Below are 23360 nucleotides of genomic sequence, written 5' to 3'. Positions count from 1 at the left end.
TCGACACGTTTTCTTTAATAAACTAATGTCTCGAACATTTACGGATTACTACTTGGTATTATAGTTCAGCAATGTATGGTGTCAATCCTAATTATCCAACTGTTTTATTTGAACACTTACCAAAATCTTTATAAGGTACATCACCATACATTTCGACCCAGTTTGTGTTGCTGTAAAACGACTGCACAGTGTACAGACATTCTCCCAACTGTTTTCGAAGCTCCACTACATCGTTTTTCAAAAGGCTGAGTTTGTTCCTGCATGATATCACATGTTGATGAGCTACAAAAACGGGTAATCGTAATGCTTAAGTGTGAAAATGAATTTTGAACCTGACATACAAAATTAAGTTTAAACCCTTACTGTTCTTCTCAAGGTTATTGATTCATTTAAATTTCTGTGTATAGCGAGCTGTTTGTTGAAAAGATAGACTAAAAGTTAAATATTTTCATGGGACCGTGTTCACATTTAGCCATGCAAAAGGGCCTGACAAGATTGACAAAGGTACCTGTAAGGTAGACAAATCGAGAAATTAGAATTATAACAGCATAATAATACTGACAAGCTTAAAAGAGCATACGCTAAATAATTTGCGTGATGTGCGGACAATGATTGATTAAGAGTTGAAAGTTTACAATAATAAGGTCTTACTACAAGTATAACATGAGCTTAACACCAATAATTAATAACAAAACGGTCAAGGTTAGAAGAGCTAAGATAGAGAGACACATGCACCTTACAATCATTCATAATAAATATATTTGAAACTTTGATAAACTTTTTAAATAAGGCATCTCACTGTGAAAACTAAACATTAATCAACAAAACTATGAATTGAGGTTAGATGGTATATGACAGATATATCAACCATTCCTAGCTCCAAACATAGTAAACCTACTGCTTAAGGTATATAGAAAACAGACTCATACAGAACTGACAATTAAACAATGAACCATGAATTTAATATTAACCCTGCCAAACAGATATCAATCATTACATAATCCAAATTAATTTGACATTTTGCTGCTAAAGGAACACAACGGTGCACACGCTGAAATGTCTCGCCTGTTTTACTTATCATTGAATGTTATGTTGCAAGTATGTAACCACAAGTATCACATAAAATTAACATTATCACGGCTCTATGATAATGAGGTCAATGTCATATGAACCAGGCAAGACAGATATGAACACATTGCATTCATTCAATACACCAAATGTATTTCACCTGTTGCTAATTATAATATCTAATAAACTGACAAAATTACAAAAATGTCATTTACCAATGAATCATGAAATGAGGGCAAGGCCAGATAATACATGTCAGAGAGACAGTTACACCTTACAATCATACCTTACATCAAATATAGCTGACCTATTTCTCTATTAAAGAAATGGTAAAAGTAGATAAAAACACAAAAACTTAAGGTTGACCAATGAACAATGCAAATCAGGTCAAGGTCATATAATACTGGGTAGAATGACGTGTATACCTTACAATAGTTTTACACACTGCATATAGTTGACATATTACTCAAAGTACTTGAAAAACAGACAAAAACACAACAAGAGTGCACACGCTGACATGTCTCGCCCTCTTTACTAATCATTGATATTATGTTGACAATCCTAAATATAAAGCTTTATTACAACTGTCACATAAACTTAACATTAACCAAGATAACTAAACATTGACCAATGAACCATGAAAATGAGGTCAAGGTCAGATGAAAGATGCCAGGCAGACATTTACAGCTAACAATTCTTCCATACAACAAATATAGTTGACCTATTTCTTATAGTTTAAGAAGAACAGACAAAAAAACACAAAAACTTAATACTGAGCAATGAACCGTGAAAATGAGGCCAAGGTCAAATAAATCCTGCGCAACTGACATATAGATCATAAAATATTTCCATACACCAAATATAGTTGACCTATGGCATATTGTAATAGATAAAAAGACCAAACCTCAAAAACTTAACTTTGACCACTGAACCATGAAAATGAGGTCAAGTTCAAATTGACAATTGCCCGCTAGACATGTACACCTTACAATACTTCCATACAACAAATACAGTAGACCTATTGCATGAAGTATGAGAAAAACAGACCAAAACACAAAAACTTAACTATAACCACTGAACCATGAAAATGAGGTCAAGGTCAGATGACACCTGCCAGTGGGACATGTACACCTTACAGTCCTTCCATACACCGAATATACTAGACCTATTGCTTATAGTATCCAAGATATGGACTTGACCACCAAAACTTAACCTTGTTCACTGAGCCATAAAATGAGGTCGAGGTCAAGTGAAATCTTTCCGACGGGCAAGAGGACCTAGCAAGGTACGCACATACCAAATATAGTTATCCTATTACTTATAATAAGAGAGAATTTAACATTACAAACAATCTGCACTTTTTTTCAAGTGATCACTGAACAATAAAAATGAGGTCAGAGACATTGGACACGTGACTGATGGAAACTTTGTAACATGAGGCATCTATGAACAAAGAATGAAGCATCCAGGTCTTTCATCTTCTAAAATATAAAGCTTTTAAGAAGTTAGCTAACGCCGCCGCCGCCGCCGCCGGATCACTATCCCTATGTCGAGCTTTCTGCAGCAAAAGTTGCAGGCTCGACAAAAACTTATTAATAACATTGACCAATAAACCATTAAAATGAGATCAAGGTCAGATGATACCTTAAAGACAGACATGTACACCTTTCAATCATTCCATACACCAAATCCTGTTGATCTATTACTGATAGTACATTATTTTGTACTATTTTGAAAAATGATCAAAACACAAGAATATAAACTTGACCTATGAACCATGAAATTGAGGTCAAGGTCCGACGAAACCTACCAGACTGACATGTACCCATTACAGTTATTCAATACACTACATATAGTTATCATAGTGCTTAAAGTTTTTGAGAAATGGACCTTATAATGGATATTTTATGCGACCGAAAAAGGTCAAAGTCATGTTCTATGTTTTGGCCTTTTTAACTTTTTTGGATTCGAGCGTCACTGAGGAGTCTTTTGTAGACGAAACGCGCGTCTGGCGTATATATAAATTTTAGTCCTGGTATCTATGATGAGTTTATTTTGAACATTGCTTGTTATCGCAACTCCTCAGCGAATACTGTCGAGATGTAAGTTAAATTAATTTGCGTCTTGAATCAATGCCTATAGAGGTATATCAAAGTATAGTAAAAGCTTTCCCCTTATAAATATTCGAAAAAGCTATTAGGATAACTTTTCAACCATACATATGAGAGATTTTGTAATGTTGTCAGGTTGAGGGACAATGGGATGTTTCATATCTTGACATTTGCTAATAAAGGTTGGCCACTAAAACTGTGAGAGAGAAGAAAATTGTGAAATGGAAAACAGTGTTTGTACCATAATTGCGGGATTTCATATTTTAGGGTTAACCTAATCCGATGACATCTACATATTTCTTTATTTCTATAGGGATTCAGAAAAAAACACTTTGTTGACTTCTGTAACCGATTTTTGACATTTTTACCTACAATGTCTGTTGGTTTTTTTCACACATCGATGTCAATATAATAGACGTGTTAGGAAAGTCGATACTACTGCTGGCGCTCGTGTTGGTCGGAAGAAATATACAATATGATTGGGGACCTTCTCAATGAGTATAAAAACTGAACTCTTTTGTTACCTGTTTGGGCGTGTTTGATACCGCTGAGACAAATCTGTAACAATTGTATTTATTAGAGTACGCAGGAAAAGATCAAATTATTTGTTTAAGAACCAGAAAAGATTCAATAAATACATTTTTAGACAAATTAATATTAGTTTTGTGAATAATTTATCTTGTTTTAACATCTTGTAAGCCTTTGTTATTTTATTAATACTTTTACTTTCAGTAACTGCAAGTACTTTGATATTGGTACTTTGTGTCTATTGTCTTTATGTTATTTCTTTTAACGATTCCTGCCGATATAATGAGTCATGCCATTTTCAATCGATTTGCATAGTATGTACTTATGAATTACTGTTACAATTACACGACTGTCCGATGTTAGAAAAAGGTTTCGTCAAGAGCTCTTACGAACATATTTAACCCCGCAATATTATGTATGAACCGGTCACACACCATCAGCCTCTTATTCAGAAATTGAAGTTAGATTTTGAATGCGCACACTGGTAGTATACAGCAAATAAAAATAAGTACAACACAAAACAAATAAACACAAAAATAAATACCCCCCCCCCCCCACACACACACACTTCTCATCTGTTATAAGACTATAAAAAGGTGTCCACGATTCTATATCATAAGCATACGTCTTTGGAAAGATCGTTATAAGCTTTTCTGATAATTCTGATTTTAGAAACAAAAAGTTTAAACGACATTTAAAGAACGATACAAACAAACTTTGCTTTAGTTGACATTTGACGATTTGAACCCCATTGTCTTCGTGTAAAATAACATCTGTCTGCATTTCCGATTCCAATGGGTTCAAGTTTATTCTCTCGCCTACAAAATTCGAGGGTTTCTTTACCCTCGGTCCGCCTTTCCGTCCGTAACACACTTGTTGACACTCTATATTTAACAACGTTCTAGGAATTTGACCGTACTTGATTCGTTTTTAGTCCTTATGAAAATCTAGAATCCTATTAATTTTTGAAGACAAAGGTCAAGGTCACAGTTGGAATTATTTGACGCAATAAGACGTCTAGAGACAGTCAGAGTCGTTTGTGACCTTATGGGAACAGCAAAGGAACGAACTAAAACAAACAGTTGAATTGTTTGGTGGACTTTTCGGGAGACATTAAACAATGCAAATGCTACCCAATCATACAATGCTAAAAGTTATTAGGCAAGTGAACAACAAAATCCCAAATTTGCATTATGAAATAAATCATCGAGCGTTCATATTGTGAAAAGGGGATTTGTGTTTTCCAAAATATTTTTTTTTTTTTTATTATTTTTTTTAAATCGTACCAGAACGAAGCAAAACGATACTAGTAGTTTGCTTCCATTGAGAGATCAAGCGGGCCAAAACCCTTATCAAATTTTTTTTTGAAGGAATTTTGTTGATTCTGAGAATAAAACAAAAACATTCCCTCTTTTTCATGTGTATCCTTAATTTACAAATGTACCACGTAATTTATTTTAATTATCACATTTGAAAATTAATTTTGGTTCTTAACAATGCCCGATCGGTCATGTATTGCACACTATAAATAACGTATTTCAGTGGCCATACAGGTAATAAAAAATAGAGTATTTATAATTTTGGAGATGACCCCCCAAATCTTAATGTATTTATCTTCCATCCAACACGAGCACCAACAGTAGTATCGACTTTCCTAACACGTCTAATGGGATTATATGCAACTGTCATACAAATGAGAGCTTTAGCTAGCTATTAAAGCTGGTTTAATCCAACATTTTTTCTACATAAGGAAATATCTATACCAAGTCAGGAATATGACAGTTTTTGTCTATTAGTTTAATGTGTTTGAGCTTTGGAATTTTCCTTTAATGAGGGACTTTCCGTTTTGAATTTTCTTCTGAGTTCAGAATGTTTGTAATTTTAATTTTTAGTTACTTTAATATATGATTTATGGTTTCAGGTTTCATAATTGTATATGGGTTGCATTTGGTCAAGTGTCCTTATCGCAACCGAAATCATCTTGTTTTGCAGTCAAATCATTGAACATTATAATAAAAATCGAACAAGGTCACCAATCATTAGACATAGAAATGACATTGTGCCTCGGGGGGCCACTTACTATATAATTAGTGGTAGGGATGAGCCGCTTGAATAGGTCACTTTTTCATGCTCTATGATATATGAAAAGGGTGAGAAATTCAGATTAAATATATCAATAGGTTGATGTTATCACTTGCTTGATTATATCATAAGTATCTGAAACTAATCAGATGTCCGTATTTATTTTTGATGCGGTTAAACCACAGTCGTAAATGCATAAGTTGTGTGTCAAACCAATTAAACTCTATTTATTCTGATGTGGTATTTCAATTGATGCCAGTGATAGATGCAATAAATTCGACCAAATTGACATTTGCACCTAATTAACATTCAAGGGTTTGTATACATAAAACATGATAACAACTATTTAAAGAAATTTTATTGTGACAGCGTTCTTTAAAAGGGAACGGCAATGAAACTTTTTATCAGTATTTAAATAATATTTTTAAAAAATGTTAAAATCAGTGAAGGTGTTACTCTCTGGGGTGATATTACATTTATCTGACCATAGATGTAATACCATCTATGATCTGACCAAACGTCCTTTATATGTTTTGTATTTTGCAATAATGAAAGATATAAAAGGGGCAATAAGAAGAAAGTGTTTATGATTTGACAAATTTATTGGAAAAGAAGGTGATATTGTTGCTTCTTAACAAGAACGTGATGATGAGCGGGAAAAAAATCTACTAATGTAATAGAAGATGAAAAATATTCAAATATCTATAGGTCTGTTTTTTGTTAATTGATATATGACAAGGGTATATATTTTTGATAAACAAAATATATGAAAATGGGGTGGGTACTTGATGTCTCAGCTGCTCACCCCTAACAAAAAAGTATGAAGTGCCCCCCCCCCCCCCCCCCCCCCCCCCCCCTCCGAGCATTGTGCAAACTGGAAGTAGCAAATTATTACTGTTATTCCTTATCGTTAATTATTGAATTACCTAATAATATTTGATCAGCATGGCAATGTACGTATGCTATCTTCACCTTGTCCACTTGTGTATTTGTAATTGCCTGAACAATGGTTTTTATTGCTTTCTCCATTTCTATTTTACTGGTGGCATCTAGAAATTTACAATGTAGATAGCTCATGAAATGATGAAAACTTTTACGATGATGAATTACTTCAGGTATAACCTTTCAACTTAAGACTTTATCATATATCAGGAAGTTAGTAACAGTAGTAAAACATAGTATCGCTTTGATTACATCTGTATTACGTAATGGCTACATCAAAAATAAAGCTTGTGAAAACATCTGTTTCATGTATCTGTGTGTTTTGAATTTGTCTCTGATAACTTGTTAGAGTGGCTTGTTTTTTTTACGTTGATGTTTACATTGAACCTATCATATATATGTTGTTTGTGCTGTATTTAGATCCTTCTACAACGAAATTTGTTTTACATGCACACGTATAAAAATTGCGGTTTTTATCCAACGCATCATATAGGTTTGAACGTAGTTTTAAATTAAGACTCGTATATATATATATATATATAATAATAATAACTCGTCTAAACATCAACCCAACAATGTTAGATCTGTAAATTTGCTTTCGCAAATTTTTGGTTCTTCCCTCGCCGGGATTCGAACCCATGCTACTGTGATATCGTGACACCAAATCGCCTGCACTGCAGCCGTCCCGCTAGACCACACGACCACCTGGGCTCTTAAAAATAGAGCTTTCGCTGGCCATGTGTTACCTTTCCACGTCAGTTTTAATCTAGCGGCGTACTGCAGTACATGATATATAAGGCATGAAGATGTTATTGTTACAGATCAGCTAAATTGTCTATAGTAAAGGATCCTACAAATTAATGTAAGATACAGTCACAGAAAATAATTATATTTATAAGTACGTCTGAGTCCAGTGACAACCCTACAACAGATGTATCCATCGGATCGCCATCAATGATGGTGATACATGGCTGTGTACATAATGTATATATATTTTCTGTGACTGTATATTACATTAATTTGTAGGATCATTTATATATATATATAACTAGTTATATATATATATCACAGTAGCATGGGTTCGAATCCCGGCGAGGGAAGAACCAAAAATTTGCGAAAGCAAATTTACAGATCTAACATTGTTGGGTTGATGTTTAGACGAGTTGTATATATATATATATATATATATAACTGGTTTTTATATAGTATATATGTGTAAATAAGTACGTGACAGAGACTGTATTCGAGTCTTTATCTTTTGTCGTCTTATCTTAAAAACAATAATTAAAGGTTAAGTTGACTTTTTATTGAATTCTTTGCAAAATCTCAGTGACGTTGATCTTAAGCTTGTGCAATGGTTTATTTTTGTGCAACCTTTCATCGTTATCTCAGTAGAATTAAAGAAGTAAATAAAATGTGATTATTTCATTTTGTAAAATCGATTACAAACTTGACTTGAAAATTATCTAGCTATTAGTGTTTAAAAAGATAACTGATTTTGTCATCTAATGTCTAATTTTGTCAAAAAGTAAAAAAACCAAAGTACCAAACTTCATAAGAAATTCAAAATGGAATGTACTTTATTAATCTACACACGAAGATATAACTTACAGGCTCGGCAATCGACGTACAGCTAGGAAAACGAAATAACACTTTATTAATTTTGCAAAGACAATTTTCACGTGTTTCTACATTTCGTGTCTTTCTGGTCGTAAACTGATCACAAATCAGACGTGCTGATGCTTTTTTTTTTTTTTTTTTTTTATAAAACCTCGATTTGTGTAAGAGGGGTACATTATCAATTTTCATTCGTTTTATTTCTCTCAAAACTTTCTCAAAGTTTAAAAAAACTCCTTAATTGTCATGCGAAATCATCTTCCTCCGTTTTAAATCAACTCTACAAAGTCCACTATCACAGAGGATGCATGCTGAAAAGTTATAGCCTAATTAATTTAGTTTATGTGTTATATACCTGACGTAAACAATATGTCTTCATGAAAGTATTGACATACGCATTCAGGTGAAATACGCTTACCGTTCTTAAAGAAGTCATCCACAGCTGTGTTTTTAGAGCCAATTTGTTTTAATTTATTTTCCCAAATATAACTTGACAGTGCCTGCTTTGTTCCTTCTTGGGTTATTGTTTCGTGAGTATTTGGACTTTTATCTGGAGACTGACGCGTATAAAATGCGGTTGTACTTTTACATATTGAAATCAATATCAACACACAAATTCCTTTCATTTTCACGTCTTAACTATTATCAATTAGTAAGCTGTCACAATATATATTACTTTTTTCACATTTTAGAACTTTCTTTAAACTTTTGAAAATTCCCAACCAGTATCTAAATCATCAATTAACAACTGCACCTTTAAACTGTTAACGTATTACGATGCTTCATGAATATGACCTAAATAAAGTTATAAAGTATACTACGGAACAGCAAATGTGCATTTCAACAGAAGTCAGATTACAATTTAATGATACTAATTTGCAAATATGACTTCCGGCTCAAATTAATTAACATACGATCTTTGATCTCGTTATCCCTGTCAAGTTAGACACGTAATTCCCCATCTCCTATTTATACAAATTGCACATGGTTTTGTTTCGCAGAATAAGGTGCGCCAAAGTCTCATGATTATGAACAATAAGTATTTTCAAAATTAAAATATTTTTCTAGGTAAAAAATTGAAATGTTCTACCTCACACGATGTCCTTTTAATACCTTGAGATTCAAAGAAGTCAGTTTGATGAGGTCACTTTTAAAACAAAAAAAAAGATCACAAATTACAAAATATGTTTAGTAAATGATATCCTTCCGATGTTCACAAGACCGAAGTTTGTCACATATCAATCAAATCAGATTACGGGCTTCAGAAATTCAGATTGCAATATAAACTGGGGGGAAAAAACAGCAAATAACTTTAAAAATATAAAACAACACGTTTAATAATTCATTGCGTCCGAAGCGCTTTTCTGGATTTACCTTCATCAGGAACGCTCAAAGCCAAACATTTGAAATCCGAAGATGTATAAGTACCGAAAATCGTTGAAGAGCTACGCCTCATTTAAGACTTATTTGTCTTAAATATTTAGATATTTGTATGTGTCAAGGTCTCACACATAAATATAATTAATTTGATACAGAATTTCTCAGTATAGGTGTTTTCATGGTAAAATGGTAAAATAATTTTGTCTGTCGTTTCATGATCAATAATTAGACTATTTACCGGATTTGCAACACGACGGGTGTCACATGCATGATCTGCCTATCCTTCCGGGACACTTGAAATCACCTCCAGTTTTTGGTGGGGTTTGTGTTGCTTAGTCTTTATTTTCTATGTTGTGTCTTCTGTACTATTATTTGTCTATTTGTCTTTTAATTTTTAGCCATGGAGTTGTCAGTTTATTTTTAATGTATGAGTTTTACTGTCACTCTGGTATCTTTCGTCCTTCTTTCAAAATGTCTAGGTTATAACAATATAGCATTCACTTATGGAAAAAACTATTTGAATTAAAAGACTTGGTATTTTTTTCAATGTCAATGATTATTTTAAAAATGCATTTCTGTTTTCAGCAAGGAAGTAAATGTATCATACATAATTAAAACATATTAAAATCTTTTTATAGAACTAGTTAGATTACAAAGGAAAATTAAATATGTAACTAAAACTAAACTTAATTGAACGCATCTAATTATAGTTATATTACTTCTTTTTTAACAAAGTAGAACAGGACTTATCTTATCGAGAATTATTCATGATGTTGTTATTATCATACAAAAAATAAAATCAGTCAAGTGGTTCCAGCTGTTTTCTGTCCTTGTGAATCTTTTATATAACAACATGTTTTATATAAGCATCTTTTCTACCAACTTTTGAGGGGTTTTTTTTGCGTCTAATTTATTCGTTAGAGGAGGAAGTAGATTTTCCCGTTTGATTTTATCAAAGTTATCCAAAATATCAAAATAATTATAGAAACTTGCGACATTTTTGTCGCATTCTTTTGTTTGCTTGTCCTCGGTCCGAAAATATAATGAATAGAATCATTATAAAAACATGACATCATTGATGTTTCATAATTATCTCTCTGTCTTGAAATATTCTAAGTTTTGAGCAACCTAATTTAAATTACATAATACTTTTTACAAAAACAAATCCGATTTCGACGGGAGACAAAAACCTAATTTAAGTTGCTATTAAGGACATGCAATAAAGAAATAAAATGATGTCTGTCTTCTACATATCATCTGGCTTTCGCAATGAGAGTGACACTGTCTCGTTTTATTCGTACTTGACAATATTTTCATCTTTTAGGTGGTCTAGGTTGCCGAGTGGTCTGAATGGTCGAATTATCATGAAAACAAACTCCTTGGTTTCTATCCTTTCCTACACTCATGGTTTTGAGATAGAATCCTTCACGCAGCAGGTGAATCCGACTCCAATCTTAATCAGTGTTACAACAGGAACTATATATCAGTTTTTTCATTTAAAGTTTGCTAGCTAATTTTTTTTTTTGTGTCTTCTTCAAGGCAAGTTTATTTAAATTTCTAATTTAACAGCATAGATCCGGCTGACAGAAAATAACATACTAACACATCAACAAACATTTTAAAAACTGTTTATTAGAACAAGGGGTGCTCATATACTCAGCACATATATTTTGATTTAGAAACGTAATTCTTATCAAATTTAATCATAAAACACGAGTATTTAATATAAAATTTATGTCGGTAACAAGCAGATCAGTACACATAGAAGTAATATATTACGAACACAAGCTGCAATATTTTGTATAAAAAAATTAATTTCTAATAATCAAGTCCTTGATAGAAATCAGTTATGAAAAGAAAAACAATAATTACATAACTACAAAATTTGGAGTATATTCTGTATAAGAAGTTATAAGATGATAACACTACAACACATGTATATTACACTTTATACTTAGCAGAGAGGTGAAAGGTACCAAAGGGACACTCAAAGTCCTACACAGAGAAATGTCACTCACATCAAGTTCGCGTGAATTTAAATTCATGTGAAATTCACGTGAAATACAACTGCATTTTCCCTCAAACGAACCTAAACGTTAAACTCACGTGCAATACGTTCATGTAGATTTCAAGTGAATCTCAAGTACAGTATTTCCAAAAAAATCAGGCAACAGTAGTATACCGCTGTTCAAATGTCATGAGTCGATTGAGAGAAAACAAATCCGGGTTACAAACTTAAACCAAGGGAAAAACATCAACTATAAGAAGAAAACAACGAAAGAACAGAAAGAACAGAAACACTGAAGTACACAAAAACAAACGACAATGCAAAAAAAACATAGAAACGAACTATTTGATAATAACTGTCATATTCCTGACTTGGTACAGGACAATAACATATACATTTTTGATTTAATTAAAATAATGAAAAATACTAATTTTTTTTAAAGTTCTCGTGAAATTCACATAAAAATTGTCTCGAGAGGTTAATATATAACCTAGTTTGAGGTGAATATCACGTGAATTGTTGCCTCTGTTTGAAGACAAACTGACAAGGTCATGGCAAAAACCGAATAACAACAATAATATCAACAAAGGTATTTAACAACAATAACAACAATAATATCAACAAAGGTCTTTAAAACTGTTAAACACGGTAGTTATGAATATTGAGCAACCATCTCGAACCCTTAACCAAAAACTAGGGTGGTTTAAGGTAATCCGGAGGGGTAAGCAGTCGAAAATAATTAAGTTTTTCATTCAGATCTAAAAGATAAATTAATCTGCCAAAGCGTATTACATCTTTAAATTGTGGTGAGTGACGTTCGTTGATTAAATTGGGAAAACACCAGATAAAAACCAATATGTCTTATGTTACAGTTCATAATCATGTTATAAGATCAGAGTATCATTTATGACTTGACATATATAATATCCTACATCTTCGGTTTCTTTTTGAGGTTCAGAACAGTTATTTATAGATGAAATATTATTACAGAATAAATAGTAGAAGTCAGACTGTTATCTATCATCCAAATTACAGTATTATATATCCCTCAGTTATCCTTAAACATTAGTCATGCAAATTTAAAAAAAACTTTGTATTTTAAGCCAAAGCGTTATCGGTTCCTCCTTAGTTTGTGAACTTCGCTATTTTCGCCTTCACCTATAATGTCTGTTTGTTTTGTTCACACATTATTATCAATATAATGAAATCTGATGCAACTGTCATACAGCTGATGGGTTTAGCCAGCTAAAAATCAGGTTTAATTCACCATTTTCCACATAAGAAAAACGTCAGGAATATGACAGTTGTTGTCCATTCGTGGGAGATGTTTGAGCTTTTGATATTGCTTTTTGAGGGACTTTCCTTTTTGAATTTTCCTCGGAGTTCAGTCTTGTTTCGTTTTTGTACTTTTAACCCAAAAAAATCCAACAACATATATTTGATACTTAAATGCATTATATAGTTTTGAATGTCTAATGATTGGTTAAGCTTTAGTTTATAAACGAAATCAAATTAGCAGAAATTGTTAATTTTAAAAACAGAAACTGAAAGCACAAATACACCTATGGTCAAATAAATGTTAAATATAAAACATAATTATATGAGAGTCTTTTTTCTTACGTTTTGTTTCTGTCTAAGCACGAAATTACTTTTGTAACATTATATCGATAAACATGAAAATCTCAAATAACATTTGTCTGGCATCAAAAGTCATATAAGTTTAATACGACAAAATGTACAATTAACAAAGCATTTATAATCGTGTAAAACTAATCTCACAACGCACATATTACCAACACTTTAAACACAAATGTAGCTAAATACAATGAAATAACAAATTCAGGTTTTAAACAAAAGTATTATATAAAAAAAATAAAAAATATACTAGTAGTCTAAATAAAGGTGGCAGTATATACAATTATGCAATATTCGGATGAGCATTGGACAAAAACATAAAAATTAAATCATAACATAACATAATATAACAAGTACAGTTTTTCACAAATGTCAATCAACAATAGCTAAATATTAACGCTTCAAGGTTTTGGTATTATTTCTCAAACATCATGTTAAATATCTAATTTTGTTATATGATTTAGCCATGTGATTATGGACTTTCCGAATTGATTTTTCTCTAAGTTCAGTATTTTTGTGATTTTACTTTTTATTTTTTATACTATACCTAGTATACTAACGTTTTGATAAATATTAATGATTTACCAAATTTTTAAACTTATCTACTACATACAAAGTGTAATGCCTCATAAATATTAATATATTAATGCCCTCTTATATTGCAATATTTCACATATTTTTATTTCTATCTATTAATTAACTGGCTGATTTTTTCACATTTATGTAGTAAACTAAGATAATATATTAGTCTTTTAACACCACAGAGTGAAAATCACCGCAAATGATCGTTTTGTTTTTTGTTGTTTTTTTTGGGGGGGGGGGGGGGGGGTTAATTCACAAAGATAATGTATGCCTTTGGTCTTGTTGGGAGTTTTTTTTTTCTTGGTTTCTTTCATTCTTATGGGGAAAATCACAAAAGGGAATAATTCTATCGAATTAGAGAAAAAAAAACATTCATATCGATTATGTAAATTTTTACAGCCTTTTGGTTGAAAAAGCATGGTGACCTACAAATGTATCTTAATTTAATCATATTTCAAACTATAATTTGACAAAGTAAAATATTATTCCGTTTTAATACTCCTATAAAACCACGACTTTTGTCATGTTTGTTGCAATATTGAAAACATTTCGAATAACTTTGTAACACTTTATATTCCATAGACGAGAAATAGGATAATACATTTCACATTATTATTTCAGCGAGTAAGCAAAAGAATCCGTCAAACCTAACCTAACATATAAGTTAAAACAGAACCAGCGTTACTACACCTGATTCACATTTCGACAATTATTGTCTCTTTAGTGATGCTCCATGTCAAAATATTTAAGAACCTAAACCACATTTGGAACAATGAATAGCTGATGAGTCGACCACGAATATAGATATAAGTTTAATATTTGAAAGCGTCGGAAAGAAAAAAACCATCCAAATCAATGTACTGTTAGTTATTTCTTTTAGTAGAGTTCAAAATTTTGTGTATTTCATAAGAATAGGCAAACCAAGAATCTTTATATTCAACGAAAAAACCTTTGCACGAAAAATTATTTCTTTCTTCTTAATCAACGTTCATTAAGTGGTACCCACGAAATAGATCTATCTGCAGTATAAATTTCTTTGAAAGTTAACTACTCAGCCTACATATAACGATCAAGGAAGCAAAACGAACTAAAGCTTTAAAACATCAGTATCAAGTGGTTTCAAATGTTACAACCTGTCCTCGCCTGTTGCTTTTTTCCCGTTTTAGTTTACACCCACGCGAGAAATGACTTGAATCATTAGAAAAGAATATAAACTGTTGTTCACCAAGTCGTCCCGATGCCCTTTCAATGACAGTCTCGACGTCATAGACATTAAAGTCTGGTGGACTATAATCCAAAATCTTGAAGCCGCTATCAAAATAAACTATCAATTCCTCTCGTAAAATTGTCCTATGAGAAAATATGCCACAAAACGCATAATGTGCAATGAAGCAGGTAACATGAGATTCCTTAACATCTTTAATCTCTAAGATGACAGCATCATGCCACAAGTTCCAGTAACTGTACCTTAAGATGTTTCCCTTTTGAACATCTCCTGCCTGTACTATTGGTTTAACATTTACGTTGAATAATTGTCTGTTGATATCAAAACACTGTTTACATATTATTCCGTGTTCATATTGCTTTTCATTCCTGACCGATTCATCACTTATCCCAATAAACCCACTTTTCCAAAACAAACTACTCGTTAATCTGAATTTTGTTACTTGAATACTGAATTTTCGTCCTGTAACGCAATATGTTGCAAAATGTTCGCAATTATTATCTAAAAGATCATAATCGTACTTTCCACTCGTCCCATCACCTGCAACAAAATCCCTTGCTCGTTGCGCAGTTTCTTTTCGCGTGAACGGTCTTACTCTGTACGCTATGACACGTAGATTTTGTGTTGCAAAGTTAAATAATTTGGTGGATTTTCCAATGAGAGCTTTTTTGCCTAAAAAGAGACCCGTTGCTACTCCAAATATTGTATTTGTTGCTTCTATTATTTCAAACTTTTTGTCAGGAAGCTTAGACTCTACAATTGCATGATGATCGTACACTGTACCTGCAAAAACGATATGGTCTCCTTCTTGAATTTCGTTTGCAGAGAAAACAGGAATTGCCTTTACGCATTCAATACAACCACTCATTTCTGATAATTCCTCACAGCTTATGTGTAAGGCAGACGTGTTATCTTCTGTCCTTCGATTTGTAGTGTTAAACGCCGAACTGTTGTAAAATTCGAAGTCCTCTTGTGATTCAGAGTCATCATGTGATTCAGAGTCATCACGTGATTCAGAATCACCAGGCGTAGGAGCTACAGATGATCCGTCATGTTGCATATTTTTTCGAATCGACAAGAACGAGTCAAGTCTTTGTCGGCGTGGTAAACTATTGACTGCTGAAAAATTGGCTATGCGTGACGAACCTGACTCATGTGTCTTTTGGTGATCTTTGTCAATCAATATTTTAGGATCATCTAAAGAATATGAGGTCCTCTTGTCTTGGTCGGAAGATGTTAAATCAACATCAGTTGGAAGTCTTTTGTTTGGATGAAGCTGTTCGTCTTGGACAGTGGCATCATCCATCTTCCTGTCCAAATCACATCTATACATTAACTTCTCTTTATCTGCAGATACAATTGTTACATGTGTGTGGGATTCTGGTTTCTTCTGTTCTTCATGTTCGACAGAATCATTAATAGGTAAAGTCTGTCCCGACATTACTTGTTTGTCTGAATGAAGAATTGAATGTGCTACAGTTTACAGAGTTTGAACTATGCTGGGCATCCTTTGGCTTGGCCTTGACCTATTGTCGTTGATTGATAAGATAACCCAAAATGTCTGATCCGTCATTTAAGTGATAACAGTCGATGTTACATGTTAACTATATTTGTCCTTTTACCAAGATTTCACTGCAGCACTATCTTCAGTTGGTTCATTTCTTGATATATATAAAATATCCATGTAGACTGAACTGATAATTTTATGTATGTTATTAGAGCATTCACGGAATACTATAGAAATGATTTGTTGAGCATCTTTCTGTGTCGTTCTAGAAGGCAAAAATAGATATGAATTAATGAATAAATGCGTTTGCTTAATAAACATGGGAAACAAACACACATATCTAAAAAACAATCAGAAAAAAAACATCAAAATAAATTTTGATTACCTTAGCCGTATTTGGCCCACCATTTTGGAATTTTGATTCATCATTGCTCTTCAACTTTGTTCTTGTTTGGCTATATAACTTTTTTGATCTGAGCGTCACTTATGGGTCTTATGAAGACGAAACGCGTGTCTGATGTATTTAATTATAATCCTGGTACCTTTGATAACTAATTGCAGCAACAATCTATGAATTTGATATCTAGATGTCTTTTGAATTTAAAATGCTGTTTAGGCTCTACCTTTTTCCCTGAATTTGTCATATGTACATGATGTATAAATGATAAAAACATTAACTATGTAGAATGTTTTACTCTGGTATCTTTCAGCTACACATACGGTATTAATGATTTGAACATTGTTAAACGAAAATCACCAATTCATCCCCACATCTTTTAATTTACATGCTGTCTACGGAAAAAAAGGAAAGAATAAACCATTCTATATCAAGGAAAAAAATATAAACGAGAATGTTTTACACTATATCGATAATCTATGCATACTGTATCAGAGGAGATGAAAATATTTTACTATGTAACTTTAATTGATGTGTAGTTTATCGTGAGAGAAAAGACAGCTTAACCCTGTATCTTTTAATTATACAATCTGTAAAGTAGAAGAGGAGAAAGTTGTGCAATATATATTTTTTCTATACATACTGTATTATGGGAGGAAGAAAAAACAGTTTTACCAAGCATTTTGTATTTATGCACACTGTATTATGGGGAGCGTTATTCCGCCTATCTTTTATATATGCACAATGTAAAATACTCTTTATTTTTAATATTACATTTGTATATATTTATGCATAATGTATCATTGGAGAAGAAAGCGTCTTATAAAAAAAGATGTGGTATGATTGCCAATTCATCAACTCTCCACAAGAGACCAAAATGAGACAGAAATAGATCACCATACGGCCGTCAACAATTAGCAAGGCCCATACCGTAGTACCGCATAGTCAGCTATAAAAGGCCCCGAAATGACAATGTAAAACAATTCAAACGAGAAAACTAACGGCCTTATTTATTTTAAAAAAAAATTAACGAAAAACAAATATGTAACACATAAACAAACGACAACCACTGAATTACAGGCTCCTAACTTGGGACAGGCATATACATACATAGTGTGGCGGGGTTAAACATGTTAGCGGGATCCCAACCCTCCCCTAACCTGGGACAGTGGTATAACAGTACAACATAAGAACGAACTATAAAAAGTCTGTCTCTATTACATGTACTTATGCATACTGTATCATTGAAAAAGAAAAAGCTAGTTTTTATATCTTTTATTCATACCTAATGCATCATGGGGGAGAAAACTGATTACCCTCAGGCTTTATCTTTTATTTATACATATTGTATCATGGGAGAAGATCTAGAGATGTTTTATCTTGTAATTTTTCTACTTTAAACTTTTATCGATGCATACTGTAACATTGGAGCAGTAAGATATCTTTTATTTATGAATGATGCATTATGAGTGAAGAGAATATTATTTTTATATCATTTATTTAAATAAAACTCTTATAATTACAAAAGAGACATGTTCTCCTTTATCTTCATTTATGTATACTATCCATGGGAGAAAAAACTTTTCCCGTGTATCTTTTATTTATGCATACAGTATCATAAGGAAAGATAAATCTATTTATTGTTTTCTTTTAAGCATACCGTATAAGGTGAGAAAAACACTTTATTTCTTATATCATTTAAACTGCATTGTACGACAAGATAAATACTTTTATATTTTACCTTTTATCTTTTCTGTTTATAATGTATCTTGAGAGAATACTCAGTTTTTCCATGCATTGTTTTTTATTTGTATATATTGTAGCATGAGAGAAAATTTGTAATACCCTGTAACTTTTATTTTTGTATTCTCTATCATGGGGAAAGAGAACTTTTACACTGGATCTTTTAGGTATGCATGCTATATCATAGGAGAGAACGTTTTACTCCTTCAGTGTTATTTATGCATACTGTGTTTTACGAGAAAAGAGAGTTATTTCTCAAAGCTTTTTTTTATGCACGAATAATTGAACTTTGTTTTCTTTTATCATTTACTTAAGCATACTGTATCGAAGGAAAAATATATACCTTTTATTTATGCATTATACTGTATCCAGTGATATTGTTTGCCTTAAGTTACCAGAGAATACAGGCTTTTCCCCCTGGAGAAGAATCCAAATTTGAAAAAAAAATGGCTTAAAATAATTCCCAAAGAGACAATGTTTTCCCAAAACAGTACAGTCTCAGAAGTAATTGTGCATGAATACAAACGGAAACACACTCATTTTATATTTTCCATGCCTAAAATGACTAAATGTGCAGATATGAGGGTCTATTTATGTATTATCACTGACAAAAAGTGGTCTTATTTCAAAGCAGGGTTTGACTCTTCAAAGAGGGTCTGCAAATTGAAGTTTCGGTAATATTCATAGTTTATTATAGATTTCCCAATTTGATAAAAATGACGCATATTTTCTAAATAAAAAAAAGGGTAGAGGTAGTTTTGAAAAAAGCCAACAATATCACTGGACTATCATGGGTGAAAAAAAGCCAACAATATCACTGGACTATCATGGGTGAAAAAAGCCAACAATATCACTGGACTATCATGGATGAAAAAAAGCCAACAATATCACTGGACTATCATGGGTGAAAAAAAGCCAACAATATCACTGGACTATCATGGGTGAAAAAAGCCAACAATATCACTGGACTATCATGGGTGAAAAAAAGCCAACAATATCACTGGACTATCATGGGTGAAAAAAAGCCAACAATATCACTGGACTATCATGGGTGAAAAAAAGCCAACAATATCACTGGACTATCATGGGTGAAAAAAAGCCAACAATATCACTGGACTATCATGGGTGAAAAAAGCCAACAATATCACTGGACTATCATGGGTGAAAAAAAAGCCAACAATATCACTGGACTATCATGGGTGAAAAAAGCTACCAATATCACTGGACTATCATGGGTGAAAAAAAGCCAACAATATCACTGGACTATCATGGGTGAAAAAAGCCACCAATATCACTGGACTATCATGGGTGAAAAAAAGCCAACAATATCACTGGACTATCATGGGTAAAAAACATTTTGCCTGATGTCTTTTATTTATGTATACTTAAACCTTAAGTATGAGGAGCAATGAAAATATAGATTCCACAACTGCAACAAGTGTGTTACGATATTTCCCCTCTCGAGAAATTTAAATTTTAATATTTAAAGCGCGAGGCTTGTCGTTCTCTCCTATGATATAGCATGCATGCCTAAAAGATCCAGTGTAAAAGTTCTCTTTCCCCATGATAGAGAATACAAAAATAAAAAATAAGTGGAAACTGTTTCTCTAATGATTTTTCCTTCCTTTTCAAACATTTGAAGTAAGTTGTGTACTTTTTAATGTCAAGTCATCAGGCATGGTTGCCTTTTTTCATGACGTCCCAATAGGAAAATTCAAAAGAAACCAAGAAAATTAAACGTCACAATTAAACTTTGACAAATCATTTGGCGGGAACAGATTTTTCTCACACCGATCAAGAAATATGAAAAAAGCTCAAAAGTTGGAGAATAACGGATTCACAGGGAGTCATTCTTCTTTTTTAAAGAAGAAATTAAGCATCTTGATTTGGTTATTTTAAAATACCAATATAGATTTAATTTTTACGCTATAAAAAGTCGTAGCTAGGTCCCGTTTACCAATGATGGGTTGTAAATAATTTCAGGTTGAAATAAATTGATTACTTATAACATACTAGTAGGTAAACAAGAATGTGTCCCCAGTACACGGATGCCACATCCGATCCGCACTATCATTTTCTATGTTCAGTAGAGCGTGCAAAGGGGGCAAAATCTCTTATCTGGCATTCAAATTAAAATGATGCTATCACAGGGAACATGCGTATTAAGTTTCAAGTTGATTGGACTTCAACTTTATCAAAAGCTACCTTGACCATAGTCCAAATAATTATGGCGTCAAAGAAAAAAATTATAATAGCCTTTCAAGACGTCATGATTACTGGCGTCAAAGAAAAAAATTATAATATTAGCCTTTCAAGACGTCATAATTATTTGGACTACCTTGACCAAAAACTTTAACATGAAGAGGGACAGACAGACGAACGGACTGACGAACGAACGGACGGACGCACAGACCAGAAAGCATAATGCCCATAAATGGGGCATAATAAATATCCGTCCGAAGAAACATATTAGGTATTAAAAATCGGCTGAGAATTATAATAAAAGCATTCAACGCGAACAGACCAACAGATCGACCAACCATGCCAACCGCGACGTAGCTGGACCACACATGCATGCATTTTAATGGAATTGTTGAAACAATAGGTAACGAATTGATATTTTTTTCAAAGTCTCCATTTGAGCGTTTATATATTATTTTATATATGACATATATACATACCTGGACAAAATGTCTGATCAGCATAACTTGCCATAAATTGCATAATATATGAAGATGTGTTTACTTCCGATACGTCATGGTTGTTATATTTTTAGATTTTGGAAAATATGGAGTCTAATTTTAGAAAATTTACAGTTCACATAAAATCACACTGCAATTCCATTTAACATTTATAAACAAATTAGGACAAAGGTACACACTATTGGAATGATCAATGTTTAACCATTTTACATGTAACTACAATGAATATTTTAAATAAAAAATTAATGTTTATTATTGAAATCAGTTCAAATACACACAGTATACACATTTAAAAGATTGATTTTATATATATAAACACGTTGATATGTGTTCTCTCCAGTGGCGGATCCAGAGGGGGGGTTCCGGGGGTACGCACCCCCCTTTATTTTGGCCGATCAATGCATTTGAATCGGGACAATCGGGACATATGTTTTGCACCCCCCCTTTGCCCTGGGCTAGCACCCCCCCCCCCCCCCTTTCGAAAATTCCTGCATCCGCCACTGCTCTCGAAACATTTTAATCTGTTTAAATAATGAAACATGTAAATAATTATTCTGAAACAGAAAGTAGGCTACACCATTTAAACTTTGGTGTGTTTTGGTTACAGATCTTTTTTTATATTTTCGACGGCTCAATGTTGATTTAATAACATTATAGGTTCACACTTCTACATAACCAAATACATGTATTTATATGTTTCAAAACAGAGAAGTTGTGCATGTTTAAAAAACCAAATAACAAGGTGCTTTTATAAAGTTAAAGCAGGTGTTCGTTTGATTGTAGAAAAAGTGATCCATGATGAAATTGACAGTGCACAAAAACAGCTGTGTTATTTTATTTAGGAATTTAAAACAACTAGATGCACTATAAAAAGTAATGTATTTCATACAATATAATAAAACAAATCTAGAAGTATTAAACCAATTAACATAATTTACCAATTTTGAAGTATGATATTATTAGTTACATAGTGTGCTAGTGACCTAATACGATATATATGGGGTCAGTAAATTCCATATGGGGTGAGAGCGAAGCTCGAATCCCCATATGGAATTTACTGACCCCATATATACCGTATTACGTCACTAGCACACTATGTAACGAATTTATCTTACCGACTATCTTAACGTGTGAAATTAAGACTAGTGATTCTCAAAACGAGCAAGTCTTCAATACTGTTAGCGCTAAGAAAATACTTCCATTAATCCTACAAAAACAGATGCCAACAATAACGACTTGTAAGGTTTAAATGTGTTTTATGAATTTGTTTCAATCTGAATCATCAATTTCTTCGTCTGTTGGAACTTTTAAGATTTTTTCTCAGTACCGTTTTGTTTTTTACAAAGGGACATAACACCATTACTAACCGTGTATTAAATAAGCCCCGCCCCTTCTTACCTAATAAGGTATATAAAGGGACGTAACTCCACTACTAACCGTGTATGAGATAAACCCCGCCTCCCTACTAACCTAATATCAAATATACATGGTTTGCACGCGGACGCTTTTAACCAATCATATTCCTGGAAATGTATAGGAGGTAAGATAAATATATATACACATTCAACGGCTATGGGTGGGTGTTTTAGCGATACATAAGTCCTTCGAAATTTATTTTTATGCCCCACCTACGATAGTAGAGGGGCATTATGTTTTCTGGTCTGTGCCTCCGTTCGTCCATCCGTCTGTGCCTCCGTTCGTCCGTCCGTCTGTGCGTCCGTTCGTCCGTCCGTCTGTGCGTCCGTTCGCTTCAGGTTAAAGTTTTTGGTCAAGGTAGTTTATGAAGAAGTTGAAGTCTAATCAACTTGAAACTTAGTACACATGTTCCCCATG

The 23360-nt window shown here is 32.8% G+C and overlaps 2 protein-coding genes across 3 annotated transcripts in view; both read right to left on the bottom strand.

The window, feature by feature from the left end:
• Window positions 1–9602, bottom strand: part of LOC139484952 (uncharacterized) — a 47991-nt gene extending 38389 nt beyond the window's left edge. Inside the window, exons 1-3 of the mRNA XM_071269016.1 lie at window positions 8767–9602; window positions 6716–6838; window positions 121–282 (exon numbers count right to left, since the gene is read on the bottom strand). Coding sequence (XP_071125117.1) covers window positions 121–282; window positions 6716–6838; window positions 8767–8974 — 493 coding nt within the window. The 5' untranslated portion in view covers window positions 8975–9602. The remainder of the gene's footprint in view (window positions 1–120; window positions 283–6715; window positions 6839–8766) is intronic.
• Window positions 9603–14225: 4623 nt separating this feature from the next.
• On the bottom strand, window positions 14226–21620 carry LOC139484950 (uncharacterized). Of its 2 annotated transcripts, none has more exons than XM_071269012.1 (2): window positions 21507–21620; window positions 14226–16950 (listed from the first exon to the last, which is right to left on the bottom strand). In XM_071269012.1, exon 2 carries the CDS (start codon window positions 16617–16619, stop codon window positions 15063–15065), a length of 1557 nt encoding a protein of 518 aa, XP_071125113.1. In that variant the 5' UTR covers window positions 16620–16950; window positions 21507–21620; the 3' UTR covers window positions 14226–15062. The 2 variants fall into 2 exon arrangements, with proteins under 2 accessions (XP_071125113.1, XP_071125114.1); XM_071269013.1 differs by lacking the exon at window positions 21507–21620 and adding an exon at window positions 17443–17507.
• Window positions 21621–23360: the final 1740 nt, after the last annotated feature.

This window comes from Mytilus edulis, chromosome 8 (assembly GCF_963676685.1).
Source record: "Mytilus edulis chromosome 8, xbMytEdul2.2, whole genome shotgun sequence".
Taxonomy (NCBI): Eukaryota; Metazoa; Mollusca; class Bivalvia; order Mytilida; family Mytilidae; genus Mytilus; species Mytilus edulis.
The sequence above is the reverse complement of the archived record's forward strand: the minus strand, read 5'-3'. Positions and strand labels throughout refer to the sequence as shown.